Genomic DNA, 26,584 nt, shown 5'->3' on the forward strand with positions numbered 1-26,584 from the left:
ATCATTTGGACCACATACCAGCCCTCCTGCCAGTCTTAAATTCGAGGACGGCAGCTAATAACACTAACCGTTACGCTACGAAGGCGGACGGTGGTTTCATAATTGGTAACGAGATATTGCCGTGTTTTAACGATTTCCGAATGTTAAATTATCTTCAAAGCAATGTTTGACATAATCTTGCGCAATTGTGACTCGTTCAGAACCCTTTTGTTATGATGTGTTTAAGGAACATTCAGGATATGCATTATTTAGTTTCATTATGAAATACTCAACCCACCAATGAGTTCAGGATAAAAGTCAATTGAGCATTACTTGGACAATTTATTTTGTAATTATTTTTCTAAATTTACTCCAACGTATCTTTCTGACGTATTTTATTAATATTTCATTAACATACTGTACAACTCCGAATTTTTATTCACAAAAATGCTCTTTAAACGTACACACACAATAATAATCCATCGTTTTCATTTAAAGTTTTATTTACAACAATCTGCACATTGTGCAGTTCATTTGACGGCATTCGTCGAGTTAACTAACTCATTGTTTACGTTTAATTACTCCTAGAGTCCAAGTGCGATTGAGTCGTCACGACCGAGAGACATGCTTGAAAAACTAGAAAATCAATGGCCATAATTGTGTCTACAGTACCTCACTAACCTGCATGCTATTAAGTAATCTCTTTACCCTCTGGGTTCGACATATTATGGTTTCCAATCTTCGTTCACAACACGTATGCACTTATTTTATTTTGCACCTAGATAACTGTAGATCCTTCACTGAACTCCTGTATGAGAGAAACACGAATTTTCTGGAATTGCGAATAAAACACATAGTTTGTAATAAAAGTTGTAATTACATAGGCCTGAGCCTTTGTGATTAAATATATCATACGAAACGAACCTCCAAGGAATCAAATAATCTACATTTATATTTTATATTCATAAGTTATAATTTATATATTATGTCAAGACTTTAACCAAATTACTATATATTGTGTTGTTGATTTGTTTGATGGGAACAATGACGAACAGTTTTGTTCTACGAAGACTCTCAAATCTATAGATATACGGTACGAGGAAGGGTGTAGAGAAAGTTATTCTCCATGCACCTATTCTTTGGAGGCATAATTTAGTTGGTCCTTAGTGGCTGTATGGGCTCTTCGGGTGCTCTCATCTTTGTGCTGAATGAATCGTTGTCGTTTTAGAACCCATCGACCTTTTAAAAAAATCACTGGAGAGCATGTTGTTTTTGTTCCATTCATTGGTTGCGATTTCCTGTCCATAGAGGCGCTATATGTCTTCTAGGACCTCAATGAGGATGGGACAGAACTGAAGCAATTGCGAGAACGCCGTCTGGATCTCAACCCACTTGAAAACATGGGTGTCTTTATAATATCACCGAGCAAGTTGGCCACATGGTTTTGGTCACGTGACCGTGAGCTTGCATTCGGGAGATAGGGGTTCAAACCCCCACTCTCGGCAACCCTGAAGATGTTTTTTTCGTGGTTTGCCATTTCCACACCAGGCAAATCAGGCTCACGGTCACTTCCTTCCAAATCGTAGCCATTTACTATCCCACAAGATTTGTCTGTGTCGGTGCGACGTAAAACAAATAACAGTGAGTCTTTTTAATAGGAAGGTGACCGTCATATCCAAAGACTGCAGGAGATGCAGGAAGTCCTGAGGGAACAGTGGAAGGGCATTCTCCTAGAAGGAGGTTTCGTTGTTTATTAGGACTATGTCTCAGGGGATGGAGGTTAAAACATCAATTTGGAAGCGGCTGGAAGTTTGGTAAGGATGTAGGAAAAATTGAAGGAATTCACCGGCTTTGTGTGGAAAAGAAAGACAAGTTCTTATTAAGTAATGTTCAGATTCTTCCGAAAAAGGAACTTACGAAATACGGTATCCTATCTGTCTGGACGATCTGCATGATTATTTTGAAATGAATTACAAGTGCAACTGTAACAATAAGCATATTTGTTTGTAACAAAATAAACCACTTTGAAAGTTCTCAGGTATTGCTTTTCATTTTCCTGGTTAGCGTATTAGGTACCTTATAACCGGCAGTGAGAGATTTATTCTAGCGTTTAGGGCTTAAATGGAAGATTTTTTGTTTTGTATTGTTATATTCAGTGTCGATAACACATTTTCCGAAAAGTAATTTGGGACCGATAGCTGTCAAATTTGACCACTTTCAACGTGTTATTGGGAACAGCATGGCTTCGCGAGCATATTTTTGTTCGTACTACAAGGTAGAACTAGAAAACTGTTATACATTTCTGTGGATTGTAGTAATTTTTGTATGCTTGAAGAATAATACAAAATTCTTGTTACAGATACAGCGCTCAACCATGTGCTGCCCGTGTGTCGCTGTCGGATCTCCGCATGCCGCTTATGTGGCGGGACACAGACCACTTCAAGAACAAAGGAGACTACCGCCGCTTCGCTGTCTTCTGTTTGGCCCGTATCGGCACCGAAATCTACGACACTACGCTACTGTGTCCTGTTGATCGCGCACTCACCGACCTCACTTTTCCCGATGTCCTCGTCTTGTAAGTGTTTAGCTCATAAAGTTTTCATAGAGTGATCATCCAATGCAGAATGGATGAGCCTTAAAACAGAGAAACTGACTGACTGACTGACTGACTGACTGACTGACTGACCGACCGACCGACCGACCGACCCATACAGCATATGAAGGTCCGTGGACGACTGCTGCCCGCCCAGGCGGTTATTAAAATAACAAAAAAAAAAAAAGATGGATGTTTAGTTTAGTAATGTAATTTACATGACAAGATTAAGGCCTTCAGGCCTTCTCTTCCATCTAACCAGGCACTAAAATATACATATACAGTATTACACTGTACTACTTTACACTAAATAGATTAAATACAAATGAAATTGATAATAATACAGGAATGATGAGTGATGAAATTAAATTAAGGTGAAATAAATTAGTTACAATAAAAGGAAAAATTCTTGAAACTAATATCCTACATGTATAAAAGGGGTAGGCCCAGTACATAAAAATTAATAACTTTTGAAAAACAAAACAGTTAAGAATTTTAAACATCTTCTACCATGGCATCCATAACAATAGAATGGTTGAGTAGCAGCATCAAGTTTACAGATGATCCTTACTGGTGCATAAAATGTCTCCAAAGTGCTTCCTTGAAAGTGCGAATATCGCTTAACTGTCTGATACTTTAGGGAAGGAGGTTCCACTCACGGCAGGCAATTAGTGTGAATGAATTACTGTAAATGTCAGATTTCCTGGGAAATAAAAAATGGAGTATCCTTGTGAAGTTGGAACTGATAGCTGTTGTCAGCAAGTGATTTGGTGCTACTGCTACAACTGATTGAACCATACATAAAGAAACACGATACTAACATGAGGAACATTTTCAGTAAACACACATTTAACTGCGACTTTATGATTTTTAGCCACCGGAGATTTCTATCATTCTCTTATATATGTTTAAAATATCAGACTCCATAGTAAGATGTAAAAATGTCGAATGCAAGTTTGTACTTCAACTGCAAACAAACTTCATACCTAACTTCACTCACAAAGCTATCACAACTACTTTTGTTCAGCCATACACACAAGATTGATGCCTGCAGCGCTGCATATTTCATTCTACTTCTAGCCTCTAGTAGCAAGAAAAGAAGCACCGTGTAAACCTGGCATTAGAGTGACACAGTAAATGTAAGCTGATAATGTGACCTGTTAAAATTAGACTGAAAATTTATTGCAATATTAAGTTCCTTGTTAATCTTTATTCATTAACAGTTTTTCCAACTACTGGATGATGGTGAAGTTTGAATGTTTCTTACAATACAAAGTAGGAATATTTCGGTTTTGCTGAATGGTGGACGGACAATACTCTAATGTTAGTATATATTTTAATTGTACAACCAATTTAATACTTTGCTTTGTTTTTCAGTAACCAAATCCCAGCAGACTTCGAATTCAAGCTGGAAGTTTACAGTCACATACTTCAGGATGACCTCAGTATTGCAAGCACGCCTCGTAAGATTAAGAAAACCATCCACAGTTCCATCAGCCGGACGGTAGGCAAGAAACTGGCTGCTACACTTCGAGATGAGTTAAATACTGGCAAAATGTAAGTAAAGTCCTACATTATTCAGTGAGAAATATTAGGTACCAAGAGAATATGCTGAAGAACTTCTTCTCATAATTATTGAAATACATCTTGTGATCAATTTTTCAGTTATTGTTACAGTATTTCTATATAAATTATCAATAATATTTGCACTTAAGTGTTGTACTTACTTGTCTACAAATTTTAATTTATTCTTCCACCTAATCAGTACACAGTTTATATCACCGAATAGTACTAGTTTCGGCTGTTCAATACAGCCATCCTCAGCTACTCACCGCAAATTATTAGAAGGACACAGTATTATTAAAATCAAATGGGGTGAATCCTATTAAGTTAAGATTATAAAATATATAAACAAAATACACATCTATACACATTTAAAAATTTCAAACATTTAACACTTGGAGTAATGGTCTTGTGCCGCAGTGTGGGGGGCAACACGTCCGCCTGTCACCCGGCGGCCCCGTGTTCGATTCCCGGCCGGGTCTGGGGTTTTTAATTGTAATGATTAATATCCCTCGCCTGGGGACTGGGTGTATGTGACGTCCTTAATCTTCCTTTCCTCACACACAACATTCCACACTACCACCATTCCAGTTACACACAGGTTCATGCAATATGGTGCCAGTAGGGGCAAAAGATCCACATCATGTGTTGAACCCCCAAACAAATAGCAAAAAAAAGTTCCATATTGAGACTAGTTGGTCACAGAATTCATGTGACTTGATATTTAAAGATAATTCAGTGTAGCTGCATTCAAACTGACACTTAATCAAATGAAATTGACTAAAAATATCATTCTCCTGCTAGATAATCATTATAAAAGTATGAATATTAAAAAGACTGCATCATTTTAAGAATGAAATTATCACAGTATTGATACAGGTAAAATATGTTTTGTTGAGGTACATGCTGACTACTATATAAATAAAAGGTTCAATCTTCTTTAAGTTATAATTATTGAAGGACATTCTGATGTTTCAAAAAGCAAGTCGTATCCGTCCATAAGGGCGAATTTATGGTGAATAGTTGAGTGGCTGCATTGAACAGTCAAAATTAGTTCTATTCGATGATATAAACTATGTATTGATTAGGTGGAAGAATAAATTAAAATTTGTAAAAAAAAGTACGTCACATCCACCAATACAGGCCTAGCAATTAAATTTATTGCATATACTTAAGTGTTGTGTTAATGTAAATCCTAGGCAGTAATTGGAATGCAATTGTGAGACAAAATTTCCATGCATTGGAACATTAATCACAATGGTCCTAGCCTGTACTTCATATAATAGGAGACTACTTCATATTTGTACCATTTAACTGGCACTGAATTTCTTTGAAGAAAACTAATAATCCTTCATGTTTTCCAGTGGTCCACACTTCGAGCTGATGGCTACAGCTCGACTGACGTTGGACGATGTGCATGATAGCATCCGTACTCATGATCTACAAGTGGAAAATATGGGTAAGGAGATTCATTCTTTCTAAAGGCTTTTATGCAATTTATTTTAAATGTCATCAGTGCTTATGCTTAAAGAGTCAACAATGACAAGCTTATATTTAATGAATATAGAAAAAGCTTTCATTTGGTTTTCAGAACCATCAAATGTCTCTTATAACACAGTAAACACTGTTATATATATTACAACTGAATAGCTGTCTAGGTATTATGTACCGGAACATTCCAAACCTTAGAAATATCTATAGTTTTGAATCTAGAAGAGTGCCATTATTAATTTTTGGAAATGAAATTTATCTCTAGTTCAAAAACCTGCATTTTCAAATTTGCCCAATTTGTAAGATGGAAGCACAACATTTTACAGCTCATACAAATTTCCTTTTTCTATTCAGTAACAAGATGTAAAATATACAACAAAATACTATTGTAAATGAATGTAAATACAGTATATTGTTTATCTCTGCATGCTAAAACAAATTTTAAACATGAACTTTAAGAAAACTTTCTTCATTATATCCCAATTAATTTTGGGGTCGCTGGAGCTACCCAGGCCCATTTTGGTTTTGGCCGGGGGTTTAAGGCCGGATGCCCTTCCTTCTGCTATGTGATTCTAGAGATGAAAATCTCGACACAGGATCGACTGGGATTCAAACCTTGGCCTTCTGGGTGGGAAGCCAACTTTAATTGTAATATTGTTCAAAAGAGTTGAAGAACCACACCATTGGTTTTTTTTAAATATAGAGCAAACCTACACAAAAACATGATGAATACAACTGAAAATAAAGAGCTTCCCTCTTACATGGCCAGTTAATGGTAGTTAAATTTAGCAATTCAAAGAAATCTTTTTGTTACTATTCTTGTTTTTGAGAAGGTAAATGGAAACATTACTTGCATTTACATATTTATTTGTTGAGGAACTGGTTTTGTATATAAGAGTTAACTCTGCAGCCAAGTGAAACTCAGGCATTGTGTTTAAGGTGTTTGTTAATACTCGCATAATTAACACCCTTTTTTGACTAAAAATATAGGCAGAAAGTCAGGCTTCATAAATTATTTGCATGATTCTGACATACAAATAAGAAACATTTACATAGAAAGGTAGATACATTAAGCATGTGCACTCAACCCCACAAAAATTGGCTGATGCAGAAGATGAATTCCTTTCAAAATCCTCTTGTTTGAAATAGGATGAACATATTATGCAGGTGGTAGGATTTTAGGTAGCATCTCTTTGGCCACCGGCTATCCACAGTTTATGAACATCCTCGTGTTTTGAGAATGTATACAATTAAATGTTTCTTTGCCAGCCAATTTTTGTGCACTTGAGTGTACGCAACAATTAAACAATAATAATTGATTGTGATTTGGCATAAAATTACCATGTCAGTTTTCTTCTGAATGGTTAAGAGCATAAGTTTATATCTGGCAATTTAAACACATGGGTTTGAAGTAGACTATGGGTATGGCAAACATATTCTTCCCATTGCAAGCTGATAATAGCACCTGAAGCAAAATAAATACAAATTAGCAAATTTACCAATCGCATCTGCATATAATGGCATAGTGGTAAAAGGAAGAAAATCCTTACCTTTATATGGTGTTCACCGATGCTATTGCAGGTAGATCTGCTGCCATCACTACTTGCATCTTTCCAGATCAAATCATCTTCACTCTCTTCTAACATGTTAGAAATTCTCGTTTCCTTGAGACTGTTTCCAATTATCTCTGAAGAAAATCATATCCCAAGCACTCATAGCCACTGGAAAAGAAGTCCTACAGATGGTTTCCATTTCTGGCCTTCTAGAGTAAGTTCATGCACCATTGAGCCCTGATAGAACTTTTGTATGTGATCCTTGAAAGGCTTATTTACTAAAACGACCTAGCGTTAAAGTATGAAGGTCAGTCCACCAGCAGTCACTGCCAAATCATTTCCGGTAACGTCTTGGTATTGTCCATCAAGTGGCCACAAAAGGCTGTCCAATAAGACAAGAGTTGGACATCGAAGGAGAGATCCAGGTCAGTTTCCTCACACCATTTATATCCAATTGTGTATGATCGACGTGTCCATCCACCTCTTCTTTTGTTGACAAATGTGGGGTCCTCGTGAAAATGTAACTTTTGGCATGGTTTTTCATTTTAGAACCACATATGGTGGAAGTTTTCTGCCTTCAGCTGTTACTGCAAGCATTATTGTACAATGCATTTATGTTTCTCACTTCCTCATGTCAAAATATATTTAGAATATTATTTTTATTATTTTTATTATTTTTTCTATGTTTTACCCATAGAGCGGAAAAGAAGGAAAATATCAGTGCCAGTCATGTGAAAGTTTTAAGTCCAAGAGCTGATAACTAACACTGTGGGGAGTTCCTGTGGAAATGCTGGTAATGTTTAGAGGCTTTGTCTGTCTGTAGTCCACATTTTGGAGATTAGTCTGATACATCTTGATTTTTGTATCAGTAGGAAGGAATCAAATGAAACATAGCAATAATGCAAAAAAGGATGAAACTGTGTAGGGCCACAGAGAGCCAGGAAGTGAATAGTCTGCATCATGACATGCTGCTGACAGCCATATGACCACATACAGTACTTGCCTTAGAATCTCAGGAGCAACTCGAGGGGTCAACAAAAATGGGATCATCCACGTGCCAAATGATTCTCCTGTCAAAGATGGGTACAACAGCTAATCAGCTATTTATTGGACCTTTTTTCTTAATTCAAATTTTGAATGCTTTGTTTAGCTCGGCTGGAAACGGTTGAGGTTTGTTGCAGTGCAAAAGGGGTAAAATTACAATCAGATATTTTCATTTACTGGTACATTAGCCATAACATCCAGTATCACTCTTTCTCTTGCCAAATTCAACTTCTAGGAAGCCCTTGGTGTCCCTGAGTGTAGTATTGTCTTTTATGTATGCATTCTGTAGAAAAGTGAATATAGCAGTACATATAATCATAGGAATCTTTGATTTACACCATCTAAATAGCTGTTAGCAGCCTCTGTGGATCAGTGGTAGAGTGTTGGCCTCCGAATCCCAAATAGCGGGTCCAAACCTGGCAGAAATAGTCAGATTTTTGAAGGGCAGAAGAAAGCCCATGTGATACGATTCCAGCATGTAAACGATCTTGAAATTGACAAGCTGATAGCCAGGTGTCATCAGATTAAAATGTCTGCACACGGTAACTGAGGCCATACAATTATTATTATTATTATTATAACAAGCAAGTTGGCTGTGCGGTTAGGGTTGTGCAGTTGTGAACTTGGATGTGGTAGAAAGCGGGTTTGAATCCCACCTTCAGCACCCCTGAAGATGGTTTTCCATAGTTTGCCATTTTCACACCAGGTGTCTGTGACTTGTTGGCTGAATTGGCCTTCGGTTCCGAGGGTCCCACGTTCGATTCCCAGCAGGATCGGGAATTTTAACCATCATTGGCTCATTTGTCTGGCATAGGGGCTAGGTGTATCTGCTGTATTCATCATCATTTCATCCTCATCACGGCGTGCAGGTCGCCTACGGGAGTCAAATCAAAAGACCTGCATCTGGCGAGCCGAACATGTCCTCGGACACTCCCGGCACTAAAAGCCATACGCCATTTAATTTCATTTTATTTTCACACCAGGTAAATGCTGGGACTGTACATTAATTAAGGCCACAGCTGCTACCCTCTCAGTCCTAGCCCTTTCCCATCCTCCCATTGCTGAAAACCTTCAACAACATTAAACAAGTAGCAAAAAAAAAAAGTATTATTATTATTATTTTATCATTATTATTATTATTATTACTACTACTACTACTACTACTACTACTACTACTAAGTACCTTTTAATCACCATATGTGACCCATTGTGCGGAAAGGGACTTAAAGTTGTAATTTTTATTTTTGAGCCTTTTATGGTTCTAAAATTGGCGTAAGATAATGAACATTTTAAAAAAGAGTTCATGCTTCTTGGTGCAATACTTCAGAAGATATTAATTATTAACTGTTCCTGTTAAGAAAACTGTATTTTGAGAAAAACACATTTACAGTTTTCACTAATTTTCTTACCTATTGAACAAAGTTTTCATGACACTGAGTGGCAAAGACTCAAACTGCTTCATAAGAAGACCCTTAGGAAGCACAAGAAGTCAAAATATAGAAATGCTGTAAAATTTCCATTGCCAACTTCAGGTCCCTTTCTGTACAATGGGTCACATATATAGTGCAACATATTTAGTAAGTGTGAGAGGACATTATGGAATGTAACATTTTACACAAACTACAGGCAATATTGGAATGCATAAGAAAATCAAGTAGATGGCAACACTATTCCTTACTTGAGAGTTTTATTGAAGGTTGTGGTTAAACACTCAGAAATATCATTAACATCTCTCAAATGTGCAAAAGGATGTGATACCATACTGCATTTAGAGTTGCTAAGTACTAACAGAGTTTTATGTTCATTTGTCTAAATTTAATGTTTATCAGGTCTGAATAACATGTATTAGCAGTGTACATCTTGAGTGATCCTTGTGTATCTTGAGTTGTGTCAACTTTTGTATGTGGATATTAACTTTGCTGTTTTAATATTCCAGAGAATCGAAATCATCAGCTTCCTCTGTTTGGTCACTTCTGCTGCCGGTTAGCTGCCCAGCCAGACTGTGTCTCACAGGAGAGTTGTTCGGGAGATTTAAATCTTCTAGAGAATGAGCCAGGCAAGGAGAGAAGCTGGACCAGTATGTGGGGACAACTTCAAGCATTCCGCCTTGACCTCTGGAACAAGCGTGACCATTGGGAACAAGGACAGGATCCTGTGCGATCCATTATCGTAGACAGGGTATGATAAGTCATGATTCCTGTAGTATTGATACGTATTTTTATCTTCATTATGCTCTTTTGTAGCAGGAGTTTGGAACTGTAAAGCTTCTTTTGAATGTCTCTAGTATTATAGAAATTGTTACTTGAATCATGCTAATATGCATGCTCAGTGTTCAATGTTACTTGTATGTTGAATAAAAAAAAATACTTAACTCTAGAAGTGGTACATTGCAACATGTATTACAAACTTCCAAAGCCTGTTAGTTCAACAGTTTCTTTGATGCAAAAATGATTTCATTTAAAAATTATTTTAAGTTATTCATTGTGTTTATATCATATACTTTTTTAAAATCATATGTGCACATCTTTATATGTACTATAAACTAACTATATGAACTTCATAGTTGCTGTGAAACAAACACAGAAGAAAATTTTAATTTTAGTGGTCATTTGTATGAAAGAATCAAGGATGAATTTTAATACTCACCAGAACAAGGAACACGATCTTTAGTACAATGTTTATCAACTGATGGTTCCTGGCATCAATTTTACTGGACCTCAAGATCTTTTTCTGGAATTTGCCATTTTGGTATCTTCTTCTTCTTCTTCTTCTTCTTCTTCTTCTTCTTCTTCTTCTTCTTCTTCTTCTTCTTCTTCTTCTTCTTCTTCTTCTGGAAGTTCAATATCTTCAATGGACATTGATGGTCAATCTGGTCCAGGCCTCCCTACTAACAGCTGCTCTAAATAAGCCAGCTGATGATGAATTGGACCACTGGCGTAGGATTCCCAACCAGGAAATGTGCCGTCACCCAGGGCCTCTTCTTTCTTTTTCTTTTCCTTGAAGTTGTTGGAGGTGGTATTACTCATTACGCATAATGTGGTCAAGGTATGCTGTCTTCCTTTCTTTCATGGTCTTTGTTATTTCTAGCTGTTTTCTCATGCATTGCATAACCAAATTGTTCGTTACAGGATGCAAACAAGATATTCTGAGCATACAATGATAACACCAGAGCTCAGAGACATTTTAACCATTTAATTATTGCGGCCATGAGTGTCCAAGCTTCCGCACCGTAATACAAAGTGGAGAAGACGTAACATTTAAGGATTTGGGTTCTAAGATGAATGTTTAAGTTCATATAATATAATACTTCCTTTATCCGATAGAATACCACCCATGCTTTCTGAATTCGGATTTTTATTTCTTGATAATGGTCTCATCAATCATTTAGTGAACAGCCTAAATAATCTTTACTCTGTACTCCTTTTAGTTGTTTCCCACTGACTAGATCAGATTATATTTGTCACAACTTTTACTTATGACCATCATTTTGGTTTTCATTTTGTTAAGATGCAGTTCATATCTTTCTATGACACTTACTACTTGATCAGCTATTCTTTGCAGTCCTTGTGCACTATCAACAAGTAGGACTGTATCATCAGCATGTCTGAAGTTCTTAATAATTACCCCATTTTTAGAATTTTCTACAAATATGGAAATATTCCAAGGAGAATAATTTTCGTGATTGTGTGGGAAAGTGAAGATCTGGGTCGTGTCTAAACTCTAAATTCTAAAATCCTTTCTGAACAAATCACTGGGAATTTTCTTGACTTGTCATAAAAATTGTCCGGAAGCCGATTATAAGAAGGAGCGGCAAATGCTGTGTTCTTGAAACTGGAAAAGAAAAGGATATCTGTGTCCGAAACTTATTTACAAGTTTATTTCTGGGGACTGGGCCCTCGTCTCGTAGACAAACAGTTTACTGGACTTCAGTCTCTCGAAGATTGAGAACCGCTGCTTTAGCCTAACCTGAAGAAATAAAGCCCCCTTGTTTCTAGTTATACTCTCCCCCAAACTAAATTTCCTCACTAGACCACATAAACACAACAGACGTATGATGTGGACGAAAGACTTCGCATTCAAAGCCTTCGTTAGGATGTCAGCTGAGATAAAGTGATAACACACTTGATATGAAACATCCTTCTTCATACTTCTCACGGATGAAATGGACTTCTCACGGATGAAATGGGATCCTACCCGAATGTGCTTTGTTCTTCTGTGAAACTGTGGGTTCTTGATAAGTTTAATGGTGCGTGTGTTGTCTACATGCAAAGTCGGAAGTCCCTTTATTGATATCTTCTCCCCCAGAAGACCCTCAATCCAAATAAGCACCTTAGAGACATCAGAAGCTGCCACATATTCAGCTTCAGTTGTCGACAATACCACATTGTTCTGCTTCCTACTAATCCACAACAATGTTCCTCCAGCGAACTGTGTGCCAACACTGGTGCGCAAACAGCCGCTGGTAGTATCTCGCTGCAAAATCAGCATCACAGAAACATTTGATATCCAGACTCTGATTCTTCTTCCATAATTTGATGTACCTTTCAGATATTTCCTTATCCTCTTCACACCTTTCCAGTCAGACAAATTAGGTGGATCTACAAATTCGGAGGCTATGCTCACTGAGTGAACTATGTCTGGATGTGATGACATGGATAGTGTTATAAGACATCCAACAGCCACTCTATAGGGTACACTTTTACCTAAAGATTCCTCTTTTTTCTTCTTTAATCTTTGTCTTCTCCTAAGGAGTTGCAACAGCCGTACTTAAATCCATATTAATTCGCTTTAAGATTTTGTTAGTGTAGGCCTCTTGATGCAACAAAAGAAATTAAAACGATCAGAACACTTCTCTATTTGCATTCCCAATAAGACGTCCAAACTACCAACAGTAATTTTAAATTCCTCCTTTAGATTACAAATTAACTGCTTATTTGTCACCCGCTGCTAAGCCATCGTCAATGTACATTTTGAACATCAATTTTACATTAGGGTCTGTGCTAAAAAATAAGCACAGATCAGTGTCACTAGGCTAGAGATTATTTTTCTTTATGAAATTCACAAGTTTCTTGTTCCATCTTCTGGATGCCTGCTTCAGTCCATATAAACTGGCATTCAGCTGGCAAACCTGGCCTGTACAATATACATTGTACAATATACACCTCTTCTTGCAACTCACCTTATAAAAAGGCTGTGTTGATGTCAAATTGCTTTATGTAAAGAGATTCCTGAACAACAGCATTGATAAGAGCTCCGATCATGTCAAAATGAGCCACCAGGCTAAAAGCTCATTAAAATCAATACCTGCTTCTTGGTTAAAAACCTTTGGCCACTAACTGTGCCTTGTAACAGTTCACAAAGGCATCAGAGTTATTGGTAATAACCTCCCTATCAGGTGGAGGGTCTACCAGGGTCCATGTGTTATTCTCCTTAAGAGATTCAATCTCACTTTGGAAGGGGCCGATCACCTTAGATGTTGGGCCCCTTTAAACAACAACCATCATCATCATCATCATCGTCATCATCATCATCATCATCATCATCATCATCATCATCATCATCATCACATCGCTCATTTTGGATAGCTTCCACAGGGTTCCCAGCGACCTAAAAAGTCAGGTGAAGTCAGGGATTTTCAGGGAATTACAAAATTGTCAGGGAAAGTCAGGGAAATCTTTTAAAAATTGCCATGTGTCAGGGAAAGTCAGGGAAGTTGACTCAAATTTGTTGTGTGTCTCTAATTCATACTGTAAATTGGGAGCTTAACTCATTCCTCAGAACATGTATTATTTATTCAAAGACCACCAGCTTACCGGGCCCAGTTCACTGCATTGACTGGTAGTACAGTGTTCCCACTGAAGTATTGTACAGTACAATGGCTTGAAAATGTTCTTTGTCTGGAACGAGCCCTAGAAGTATTTCACCATATCAAGGCATATGTTGCAAATGCTAAGTTGTCAGAAAGTAAGTCCTGTAAAAATATTAAAGAACAAATCCAAGACCCTTTAATAAAATGCAAATTAGCATTTTTCAAACCCATTTCTTTGGAATGTGAGCTTTTTTCTCAGGCGATTTTAAAGTAACAAACTGCTTGCTCCATTTTTATACTCCCATCTGAATGAACTATTAAGTTGATGAATCTCTTTGTCAAGCATAGTAAAATGGCAAATGCCATTGATATTAGGAGTGTGATTTTGCTTGAACTACAGGACCCAACAAACTTAATTGAGGTAGGTAAAGTTGATGTTGGATTTAGTACAAAAAACATACTTAAAGAACTAAAATTGTCAGAGAAAGAAATTCTTGGTTTTAAACATGAATGTCATAAAATATTAGTGGCAGTTGTGACAAAACGTTTTGATAAGAGTCCTTCAAAGTATACATTAGTGAAAGGTCTTATGAGTTTGAACCAACATATAATATACCAGCAACCAAGTCTTGGTCGGACCCGAATGGAATATGTCTTGGAAGTTTTGCATGAAGCTAACAGAATAACTGAAAATGTGGCCGATAGAGCTAAAGCACAATACACTTCTCTGTGTTGTGAATCAAAGGAAGCTTTGGAAACTAAATTTAAAGAATATATCTCAATATCTGATGATAGTGTGGATTTATACATTTTCTTTGCTTACATTTTACCAGAACACAAACAGTATAATGAGCTTTATCAAGTAATAAGCTATGTCTTATACTGTCTCATGAAAATGCTACATTGGAGAGTGGATTTTCTATAAATAAATCAATGTTGGAAGAAAACGTGAATGAGGAGTCAATTATTGCACAAAGACAAGTGTATGATTCCATTTTGTACTATGGAGGTGTCAGATGGGTACCAATTAATCATAGAATGGTGATATTGGTGAGATGTACTCATAAGAAATACCAGGAATACTTGGAGAAGTCACGCCTGAACGTCACAGAAGAGGACAGAAAATAACTGTGAAACAAAGAATATATGATTAAAAAAAAGTTAAAAGAATGCAGTCATAATAATGTGAAGACAGAATTGAAGATAAAATTGCCTACTTGAAACCAGAAAAAGTTGTGTGTAATGTTGTGCTGCATTTTTTTTTACATTCTTACCAACATTGTGTGTTCATTAGTAATTTTAATATCAGTAGTAATACTTTCATTATTCATGTATAAATAAAATGTATTAACATTTATTATTATCTGGCTGATCATCATTAAATTTTATGTACTTTACTGTTCAAAAGGTTGTATTTCCTATTTGAGTAATAAATATTGTGTACAGGTGTGTGTTGGATGGCTAATGGGGGTGGAGAAGGCTTAAAAAGTTGCACAAATGCCAAAATTTTTGTCAGGGAAATACAGTATTTTGGTCAGGGAAAGTCAGGGAAATGTCAAGGAAATTAGTTTGACTTTCTGGCTGGGAACCCCATTCCATCTTTCTGTTTTGATTTTGTCTTTTTTTGAAACAAACATCACTTTCTAGAACTAAAATATTGTCCTGCATATATGGAGGACTCGTCTTAGGTCTGGAACTTCGTTTCACTTCTTCAGTTTAAATTTTGTCTGGGTTTTCTTTTCCTGAGTAAGATTCGCTGAAGACGATGCTTTGCCCTCCACTCGTAATTTAGTACTTTCTCTTGTTCAACTAAACCATACTTCAAGTTTTCGTTTAAGTTTCTCATCTTTGAAAATTACATCTCTTGAAATCATTATTTTATTCGTTTTGGTGTCCCAGTATGATCACCAACAAAATTTTACTTATAAAATTTTCTTCTTGATACCTTTGGTATATGCACAGAACATTCACTTCCAGATACCCTAAAATAGTTAATTTTAAGTGGAGGGCAGTTTGACCACAAGTCAATCAGAGACTTTCCGTTTGGTTTAGAACAAAGGCAGCCGTATTCACAGCTTCGGCCCCATAATTTTATAGGCAAATACTTGGAATGTATCATTGAACGAGCTGCTTCAATTAAAATTAGATTTTCTCACTCCTCAGCACCATCCTGCTCAGGTTTGTAAGGCGCTGGCATATGATAAACAATGCCACTCTTCCTGAGAATCAAGTTAAACTTTTGATTGTTAAACTCACCTCCTCCATTGTAAAATAGCCGACGAATACCGGTAGTATGACCTGTAGCCTTAACTTCATTAATGAACGTTTCCAAAGCTTCAGCAGTGTCATATTTATTCTTCAGAAAGAATACTTGCGTATATTTTGAGAAGTCATCCTTGAAACAAATACAATACAGTAGAATCTTGATAATTCAAAATCGGTTAGTTCAAAATCCCCCCTAATTCGAAGAAGCCCTTGTTCCCGGAAACATGAGGTAAGATTTTGCATGTTATTTAAATTGCTTAATTCAAAGTATGGATAGTTTGTAATTTGAAGAACAATGTTGGTCCCATTATCAAAATTCAGACTTTTCATTAAAATACATAGTAGTTTGCAGAGTAATTTAAATTCAAAATTTATCCACCTCATGATAGAATGCATCTTCCAGAATGTGCAGGGGTAGCTTTCTGCACTTTCACTCACTTCGATGCGTCTACAGTGTGTTTCATATTTGGTAAGTTTGAGTGGAATCGTAATTCTTTTGTATTCAGCATTTTAAGGAACACCACAATATCACACAGCAGGCAGTGTGCGGTTTTCTGTGCTGCTTTCCATAAATGCAACCATCGCAGAATTCATCTTAAACATCTACTTTATTGTCAAGCTTTTGAAGTACAGTCTTCATATCTCATTTACTTTGATGACATAATCGTTCATTGTTACAAGTGATGAATCTCTTATTCTGCTAAAGAATTGTATTCACAATAATCGATCATGCCATAACTGCAAAGTATCACTGCTTTCAGTGACATTAACTTCAGGTGGTTTATCTGGAAGCACCACCCAAATATTAAGTGTGTACTTTTTACATGGCCATCTTCAATAAATAAACACTGGTTGTGTTTAACTTTAAATTCAGAGCCTTTAGATATGGTCTGAGCTACAGAAAATAAATTTCTGCATACATCCAGGATATTCCAAACATCCTTTAGATGATTTATTACCCAAGTTCCTCTGAAAACATCTTAACTACAATAGTACCGTAACCATAAAATTGATCGACTCATTACCAACTCAAAGAACTATCGGCATCGAAAAGCTTTTGTATGACATAAACAGTGGCTGTTGCTTGTCATGTGGAGATGTCCTACTATCAGTGATCCACTCACTGAAAGGATCAATAGACTGCTCACCTATAACAAAAGCATTACCTATGGTACTATTAGGTTTATGTTTGGGTTAACGATCAGCACCTTTCTTCTTAACATTACAGTATTTAGCTACATGTCTGAATTTGAAACATTTACAACATTTAGGACCTTTGTTTACTGTATTGTTATTGGTATTAACTCATAGACTTCTTCTCATGTACCTTAGAAGCAAACAATGCTACACTAGTAGCACCACAGTTTTGTGGAAGAAGCATTTCTATCTGTCAATCAGGTTATTCAAGTCTTTCCTCCTGTAGGAACACCTTCTCGAACACTTTTAAACTGAAACATTCATTGGGAAGCAATGACAGAACATGTCCAAAGTAGCAAGTCGGGCAACTGATTACAATTTATTGTTTTCAACTCATGATTTAATTAATTGAAGTTATGCTGTAAATGAGCAACCAGAGTAGTAATCTTTTCACTACTTCTCAGAAGAGAAAAATTGTTCCATTAACCTGGCTAATCTCTGACTGGAATTTTGCAATTATATATGAGGGATGCAGATTTCCTGCATATTAATTAGAAGTGACAAATCACAGCATTCAATTTAAAGCATTATAAAGGATGCCAACAATAAAATGAAGATCGTAAACAGTTTCACTTTCTTAATTTTTTAGTGGCTGGTGAAAATTGACTAAACAAAACCAAACCCCATGGCGCAACAGCCTCGAAGGCCTATAGCCTACCATGCAACCACCGCTCAGCCCTAAGGCCTGTAGATTATGAGGTGTCGTGTGGTCTTGGCTGTTATTCTTGGTTTTCTAGACTGGAGCTGACACCTCATCGCCAGATAGGTCCTCAATTTTAATTACATAGGTTGAGTGAACCTCAAACCAGCCCTCAAATCCAGATAAAAATCCCTAATCTGGCCGGGAACCAAACCCGGGGCCTCCGGATAAAAAGCAGGAACATTACCCCTATAGAAAATTGACTAACCTGCAATTTTTTTGGTTCTCTTTGATGAAATGCTGACCCGTTATTAAAATCATTATAGAAGCCAGATATTAATGCCTGTCAACTCATCTTAGTTCCATCATAGAGCATCCACAACCTTTGTTGCCATCCTTGAAAACCCCCTTCTTTGATACCCTTCCTTCAAAATATACTCCAAAATTTTCTCTGAGTATTGTTTGCAATTGGTTTATTCATAATTGATGATTTTTATTTTCAGGATATACCATCAAACGGGGTGATTTCGGACGGTTTTGAGGTTACTTTCGTCTTAACTCACGAAGGGGATCTTAAATTGTATTGTTTATCATCCTAATAATGGGGAATATATCCAATTAATGCAATACCCAACAAATGAAAAATATACGCCAACACAGGTTTTCCTGATAAAACAAAACGTAGTGTCCAAATTCACCCCGTACTTCGGGGTGATTTCGGACTCACATGCATTTTAAACCACTGTCCGAAGTTTCAAGGCGTATTAGGTGATTTCGGACATAAATAGTCCATTATTCAATTCCTCGTTCTTTTTGCTTTAGTTTTGTGATATTTAAAGTGTTCAGAGGGTGTCCAAAATATGACTAACTGGTTAAAATCATTGTAATGATAAATGTAATGTGTTACTGATCAATCTTTCTTTCTGGCAAGGTAAATGTAAAAGTTTTCCAGTCTAAATTGAAATATTAATAGTTATAAACTGTACAGAGATCCTACTGAGAAATCTTAATAATTTTTCTTACAAAAGATACAAATATCAGAGCAAAAATCGACACAATGAACATGTAGTTGCCACGGCCTATAAATCTAAAATACATTTTCTTTGAAAATAAACATTCCTCTCTTCTCAACTTGGACTGGAAGTATTTTCGAAATTTGTTCTTTAAGCTATTGTATCATCAGCAAGGATGTTAGGGAAGACAAACACTTTTCTATTCTTTTTATATGGGCGCAAGATTTGACATCCACATCCCTTGAACGAATATTTCAGGCCAGGCCAAAATACTGCCTGTATGTTCTTTGTTCCTCAACTTGTATTTATAATCTGCAACAAGGAAAGCCTCTTCTTGCACCACCAGAACGTCATTACATTCATTGTGTGCTTCATGGCATTCATTTTCACTTCTCCTGCCAGCGCCATAAATTGTTTCTGCACTGCTTTCATCTCGACGGAAGTCACGGCCAAAAATCGGCTTCCCAGGTAGAACATTTCATTTGCGACGGCGGCGGGAAGTAGCAGGTTGTGTTGGGTATTTGGTTGGAGCATGGCCAGAGGGTGACGAGCTTCCATGAGCATTTCCTTCTTCCTCATTTAGCATAGGTTGTCTTCCCATTTTTAGGATGTACATTCCGCACTTTATTTTGTAGGGTGGACCAAGGCATAGGCCTACCATAGAAATCAATAATGCTTTCCTATAAGACAACTTGCCACGTTAAATATCACGTACGGCTTTTTTAAATAATTTTGGTTCGTAATTACCCCTCAAAGCAGCTTCTTTCTGCCTCTGATAATTTCTAGGCATTGTCCGAAATCACCCGGACTGCTTTCAATTTTCAGTCAAATGTGCGTAAAACACTATTTTTCACTAAATTACACCAAAATTCCACAGCAATCGTTTATGAACACTTCAGTCAGTTGAACTCACTAAAAACCATAGTTATAACGCATTCCTTCCGACTGCAACAATCGAAAGTATCCACTTAATGATAATGCATGAACTTTCAACATTGCCAGTACACACGGGAAATTTTCCAAAGTATGATGTCGATTCGTAATAAAAAGCATAGGATGCGGAAAACATAACCTCAAGATTAAACTACAACGTGCGCGGAAGTGCAAAGCACCGGCTGCTCGTTGCTATGCGACAAAATACGGCAAATCTACCATACTGTCCGAAACCACCTCTGTGTCCGAAATCGCCCCGTTTGACGGTACTCCAAAACTTACCATGAATCACTACTGCACTTATTATATTCATAATCAATTATATTTCTTCTTTTCAGGACTCCTTAGTTCAACCCAGTAAAACAGGTTCAAAGGAAATTACAATATCCAACTTGTGTGAAGGCAAGGAAGACCTCACAGTTATTCGAACAAAATCAACTGAAGAACAACAAAAATGGATCCGTTACCTTGTTCAGCATTGTAAAGATCATCTCAGGTACAGTAAACGAACATTGTATTACCAGAACTTGCAGCTCCCGATAACTATGCATAAGGAAGGTTGATTACCTTCATTTTGAAATGAGGTTGTTTATTTCTTTATCAGCCCAGTGACTAAAGAGAAGAATTTTTCATTAGTTAAAAAGGAAAGGAGCTCATATTAGGTCCTTATGTTTCTGTTACTGCTTCATATATAATTTTCTGAGATTTCCTTTCCTCAGCAAGAATGAAAACGTTTGTTAGCAAATTAATACCAGGAAGTCCGGCTCCATGGCTAAATGGTTAGCGTGCTGGCCTTTGGCCACAGGGGTCCCGGGTTCGATTCTCGGCAGGGTCGGGAATTATAACTTTAATTGGTTAATTTCGCTGGCACGGGGGCTGCGTGTATGTGTCGTCTTCATCATCATTTCATCCTCATCACGACGTGCACGTCGCCTACGGGCGTCAAATCAAAAGACCTGCATCTGGGGAGCCGAACTTGTCCTCGGACACTCCCGGCACTAAAAGCCATACGCCATTTCATTTCATTTCAGTTTCAATACCAGGAATATCTAAATATAATCTAAATATATTCAGAACAAAAGATTAAACCTTGAAAATAAAAATGTCAGCTTAGAAAAAATGTTGGCATCAATAGTTAGGACTTACCCAAAAGGGAAACACAGGCTGTGAGCACCAGGTGAGTTGGCCTTGTGATTAGGGGCATGCAGGTGTGAGCTTGCATATGGGATGGTGGGTTCAAACGCAACTGTCGGCAGCTCTGAAGATGGTTTTCCTTGGTCTCCCATTTTCACAACCAGGAAAATGCTGGGACTGTTCTTTAATTAAGGCCAAGGCCGCTTCCTTCCCATTCCTAGCCCTTTCCTGTCACATGGTTGCCATAAGACCTATCTGTGTCAGTGCGACACAAACCTTTTTGAGTCATGTGCCACCACTTTGTTGAAGGTATTGGAGATAATGGGTTTTATGGCTGTGGTTACATTGGGTAAGGCAGGCTAATACAACAATACAGCACGGCCAGCTATTTTCAATTATTCAGTTCAACAAATGCCAGTGCACTCTTATGGAAGTTACAACGGTTTACTGACAGGTACTGTGGAATAAACGTGAAGATGTAAAGGCTGTAACCTTGGCGGATGATTGGAGAAGCTTATGCTACATAGTATATAAGAATGGGAAGCATTGCACATTTCCTAGGAAGAACAAAGAATACCAGATAAAACAATAATTAAAAAAGAGCATAATAACAGATGAGAAAAGGGATTAATCAATCAATTTGGGCGTTAAAAATGAAGAACATAGAAAGATATAGAAGAAAAGAAGCATATTGAGAGGAATGAAATCTTTTGAGCTGACTAACATGGAGTTTCTACACGTCCTTTTCCACTTCTTTTTCCTTTCTTTTTCATTCATATTTTTTTGTGTAGCTATTATGACGGTCTACCTGATGTCTCTCTTTTTATTTATTTTTTCCCCTTTCTGTGGTTTTTATTTCTTATCCCCTTCTACACAGGCTCATCCAATCTTCCTCCCAGACCAGAAGGTCAAAATTGTAATGGGAGTGTACATATATTTTCTTTATTTCTCTCCGACCGCGTTTTTCTTTTTTTCAATTCTTTGTAAGAGTTTTTAAAACATTTCAGTATTATAAGCCTTTCTATAATCCTTCCGTGTCCTTTTGTTAGCACATTAGCCATCTCCGATTCCCCTCTTTTTTCTCCTCTACCTTACTATTCTTCTGCTTTTTCCTCTTTATATTATCTTCTGGATTTTATGGTACTATGTTAATTAATTGTTTTAAATTGAATTAGTTACACATGGGAGGCTAGGGGTACCAGATCCATAATAGACTATATCTTAACAGACTTTGAATTCAGGAAATCTGTTAGGAATGTACGAGTTTTTCGCGGATTTTTCGATGATACAGACCACTATCTGATCTGTAGTGAACTAAGTATCTCTAGGCCTAGAGTAGAGAAAGTGAAATCTGCCTGCAAACGAATAAGGGTAGAAAATCTCCAGGACGAGGAAATTAGACAGAAGTACATGGATATGATTAGTGAGAGGTTTCGAACAGTAGACAGTAAGCAGGCTCAGGATATAGAAAGTGAATGGGTGGCATACAGGGATGCTGTAGTAGAAACAGCAAGGGAATGCCTAGGAACAACTGTGTGTAAATATGGGAAAAGGCAAACATCTTGGTGGAATGATGAAGTGAGAGCAGCCTGTAAACGTAAAAAGAAGGCTTATCAGAAATGGCTCCAAACAAGGGCCGAGGCAGACAGGGATTTGTACGTAGATGAAAGAAACAGAGCGAAACAAATAGTTGTTGAATCCAAAAAGAAGTCATGGGAAGATTTTGGTAATAACCTGGAAAGGCTAGGTCAAGCAGCAGGGAAACCTTTCTGGACAGTAATAAAGAATCTTAGGAAAGGAGGGAAAAAGGAAATGAACAGTTGAGTAATTCAGGTGAACTCATAATAGATCCCAGGGAATCACTGGAGAGGTGGAGGGAATATTTTGAACATCTTCTCAATGTAAAAGGAAATCATCCTGGTGGTGTTGCAAACAGCCAAGCTCATGGGGAGGAGGAAAATGATGTTGGTGAAATGATGCTTGAGGAAGTGGAAAGGATGGTAAAAAAAACTCCATTGTCATAAGGCAGCAGGAATAGATGAAATTAGACCTTAAATGGTGAAGTATAGTGGGAAGGCAGGGATGAAATGGCTTCATAAAGTAGTAAAATTAGCATGGAGTGTTGGTAAGGTACCTTCAGATTGGACAAAAGCAGTAATTGCACCTATCTATAAGCAAGGGAACAGGAAGGATTGCAACAACTATCGAGGTATCTCATTGATTAGTATACCAGGCAAAGTATTCACTGGCATCTTGGAAGGGAGGGTGCGATCAGTCGTTGAGAGGAAGTTGGATGAAAACCAGTGTGGTTTCAGACCACAGAGAGGCTGTCAGGATCAGATTTTCAGTATGCGCCAGGTAATTGAAAAATGCTACGAGGGGAATAGGCAGTTGTGTTTATGTTTCATAGATCTAGAGAAAGCATATGACAGGGTACCGAGGGAAAAAAATGTTCACTATACTGGGGGACTATGGAATTAAAGGTGGATTATTAAAATCAATCAAAGGCATTTATGTTGACAATTGGGCTTCAGTGAGGATTGATGGTAGAATGAGTTCTTGGTTCAGGGTACCTACAGGGGTTAGACAAGGCTGTAATCTTTCACCTTTGCTGTTCGTAGTTTATATGGATCATCTGCTGAAAGGTATAAAATGGCAGGGAGGGATTCAGTTAGGTGGAAACGTAGTAAGCAGTTTGGCCTATGCTGACGACTTCTTCTTAATGGCAGACTGTGCCGAAAGCCTGCAGTCTAATATCTTGGAACTTGAAAATAGGTGCAATGAGTATGGTATGAAAATTAGCCTGTCGAAGACTAAATTGATGTCAGTAGGTAAGAAATTCAACAGAATTGAATGTCGGATTGGTGATACAAAGCTAGAGCAGGTCGATACTTTCAAGTATTTAGGTTGTGTGTTCTCCCAGGATGGTAATATAGTAAGTGAGATTGAATCAAGGTGTAGTAAAGCTAATGCAGTGAGCTCGCAGTTGCAATCAGCAGTATTCTGTAAGAACGAAGTCAGCTCCCAGACGAAACTATCTTTACATCGGTCTGTTTTCAGACCAACTTTGCTTTACGGGAGTGAAAGCTGGGTGGACTCTGGATATCTTATTCATAAGTTAGAAGTAACAGACATGAAAGTAGCAAGAATGATTGCTGGTACAAACAGGTGGGAACAATGGCAGGAGGGTGCTCGGAATGAGGAGATAAAGGCTAATTTAGGAATGAACTGGATGGATGAAGCTGTACGCATAAACCGGCTTCGGTGGTGGGGTCATGTGAGGCGAATGGAGGAGGATAGGTTGCCTAGGAGAATAATGGGCTCTGCTATGGAGGGTAAGAGAAGTAGAGGGAGACCAAGACGACGATGGTTAGGCTCGGTTTCTAACGATTTAAAGATAAGAGGTATAGAACTAAATGATGCCACAACACTAGTTGCAAATCGAGGATTGTGGCGACGTTTGGTAAATTCACAGAGGCTTGCAGACTGAACGCTGAAAGGCATAACAGTCTATAATGATTATGTATGTATGTAGTTACAATTAATAATAATCTTGTTTAGTCTGTTTTAATCTGAGGGTAGAATATGAATTTGAAATCAGATTTCTTTTTTTTCCTCATGTTAACCGCAAGTATGTTGTTTGTGAACAGGTGGAAACACGCAGCTGAGAAACTGATGGATATCCCATCTCCTGGCACAACCAGACATTCCTTTACTAGGCAGCTGCGGCAAGGATCACTATATGATGAAACTCCACTTATTGGTGAGTTTATTCCTATAGATACATCTATTCTTGTACAGTACGAGTATTTGAACTAAGAACCAGCCATGCCATGTTTTTCCTATCAGCAATATGACAGCAGTCTGCCGAATTCAAGGCATGGAAAATGTGCAATCATGTGGTGGCCTTAGGGACAAGACAAGCTTGTTAGTGTGTGAGCACCTATCTAAAGGTGCATTTTTTGAGGTGTGTGCTGTTCTGTTTTGTGTATTAATCCTTTTGATGCCAGACTGTAATGTAGTGGTTGTGCTAAGAAAGCCAAGACAATTTTAATGAAAATACACATACTAAGGTAAAACGTTCTCTAACCTACATTTTTGTAAGTAAAGCCCTGTTCTTTTCATCTGTAGCACACAGGTGAATAGAGAACATGTCAGGGGACTGTAATTGTAATAGAGTTTAATTTTCTTCATTTAAAAGTGTACAAATTTTTGGTTATTTTTCCAAAAAAAAGTATTTCAAAATTTGAAGTAATTTTTACCTTTCTAGTGTAATTTTATCATGAGTATGTTTGTGAGAATATTCAGCTAATTTTGAATAAGAAACTTAAGTTTTATGCAATTCTTGGTAGTACTTTGACAATGACAAAATTTTACAAAATTATGCACACGCATGTTAAATACACAACAACCTCTTGCTTACTTTGAACACTTGTCAGTCGATAAATTATTCTCTAATTAATCACTTTATGTTAAAACATTGCATATTATAATTTCACATACTTACCCATCTTTACTCTCTTGGAGGTAAATAAACAAATGTATAAACAAGCAAGATAATAAGCAACTGACACAAAGCAACAGAGTGCAGGGTTACCACGCACAAAACTTGCAGTGCGTCGAAAGAAAATTTCACTGATATTGATATCAAATGTTATAGATATTTCTAGAGAGTACAAGCTTCAATCTTTCTGGTGGTATAACTTTTGCTGCCATCGTGCAGCTGGAATTGAAGGTAAAAATGAAAGAAAAACGTGGCAGCAGTGGCTCACATGGCCGATAGATTGGCTGCCTGGCACTATAAGAATTAAATTATAATGAGTATCATAGCTCAGTTTATGTTTACTGCTACACTACATGTGTTTATTTATTATTCATATGTGATAACTCGGTTAGCCTATTAAGTCCATACACGATTTCAAGAAATATTCCCAGCTGTAAAAGTTTCAGGTCATGTAACAATCCATGCTTTTAATAATAAATTTCTAGACATGATAATAAGCTTTTGGGATTTTGCTGTGTCAGAAAACAAGATGAAAGACTTTACGTTTTGCAGAGAACTTTGCCCTGCATCTTCAGAAGAAAATTTACTACTTTAAAAAATATATATATTTGTTCGTGGTGTCGACCTCTGCAGATCTTTTGCCACTACTTTCACCATATGATAGGAACCTGCGTGTAAGTGTAATTGCAGAAGTGTAGAGTATTGAATGTGAGGAAAGGAACATTAAGGACGACACAAACACCCAGTCGCCAGGCCAGGGATATTAACCATTTACAATTAAAAAACCCTGACCCGGCCAGGAATCGAACTCCCGGGGCTGCCAGGTGACAGGCGGACGCGTTGCCCCCTACACCGCGGGGGCGGAC

The 26,584-nt window shown here is 37.4% G+C and overlaps 1 protein-coding gene across 2 annotated transcripts in view; it reads left to right on the forward strand.

The window, feature by feature from the left end:
• LOC136857150 (rhotekin) overlaps nucleotides 1–26,584 on the forward strand; it is a 471,474-nt gene that overhangs the window by 433,992 nt on the left and 10,898 nt on the right. For both annotated transcript variants that reach the window (XM_067135570.2, XM_067135568.2), the window contains exons 3-8: nucleotides 2,339–2,554; nucleotides 3,950–4,129; nucleotides 5,500–5,594; nucleotides 10,160–10,401; nucleotides 20,419–20,576; nucleotides 24,865–24,977. In XM_067135570.2, coding sequence (XP_066991671.1) covers nucleotides 2,339–2,554; nucleotides 3,950–4,129; nucleotides 5,500–5,594; nucleotides 10,160–10,401; nucleotides 20,419–20,576; nucleotides 24,865–24,977 — 1,004 coding nt within the window. The remainder of the gene's footprint in view (nucleotides 1–2,338; nucleotides 2,555–3,949; nucleotides 4,130–5,499; nucleotides 5,595–10,159; nucleotides 10,402–20,418; nucleotides 20,577–24,864; nucleotides 24,978–26,584) is intronic.

Source organism: Anabrus simplex, chromosome 1, assembly GCF_040414725.1.
Source record: "Anabrus simplex isolate iqAnaSimp1 chromosome 1, ASM4041472v1, whole genome shotgun sequence".
NCBI classification, from domain to species: Eukaryota; Metazoa; Arthropoda; class Insecta; order Orthoptera; family Tettigoniidae; genus Anabrus; species Anabrus simplex.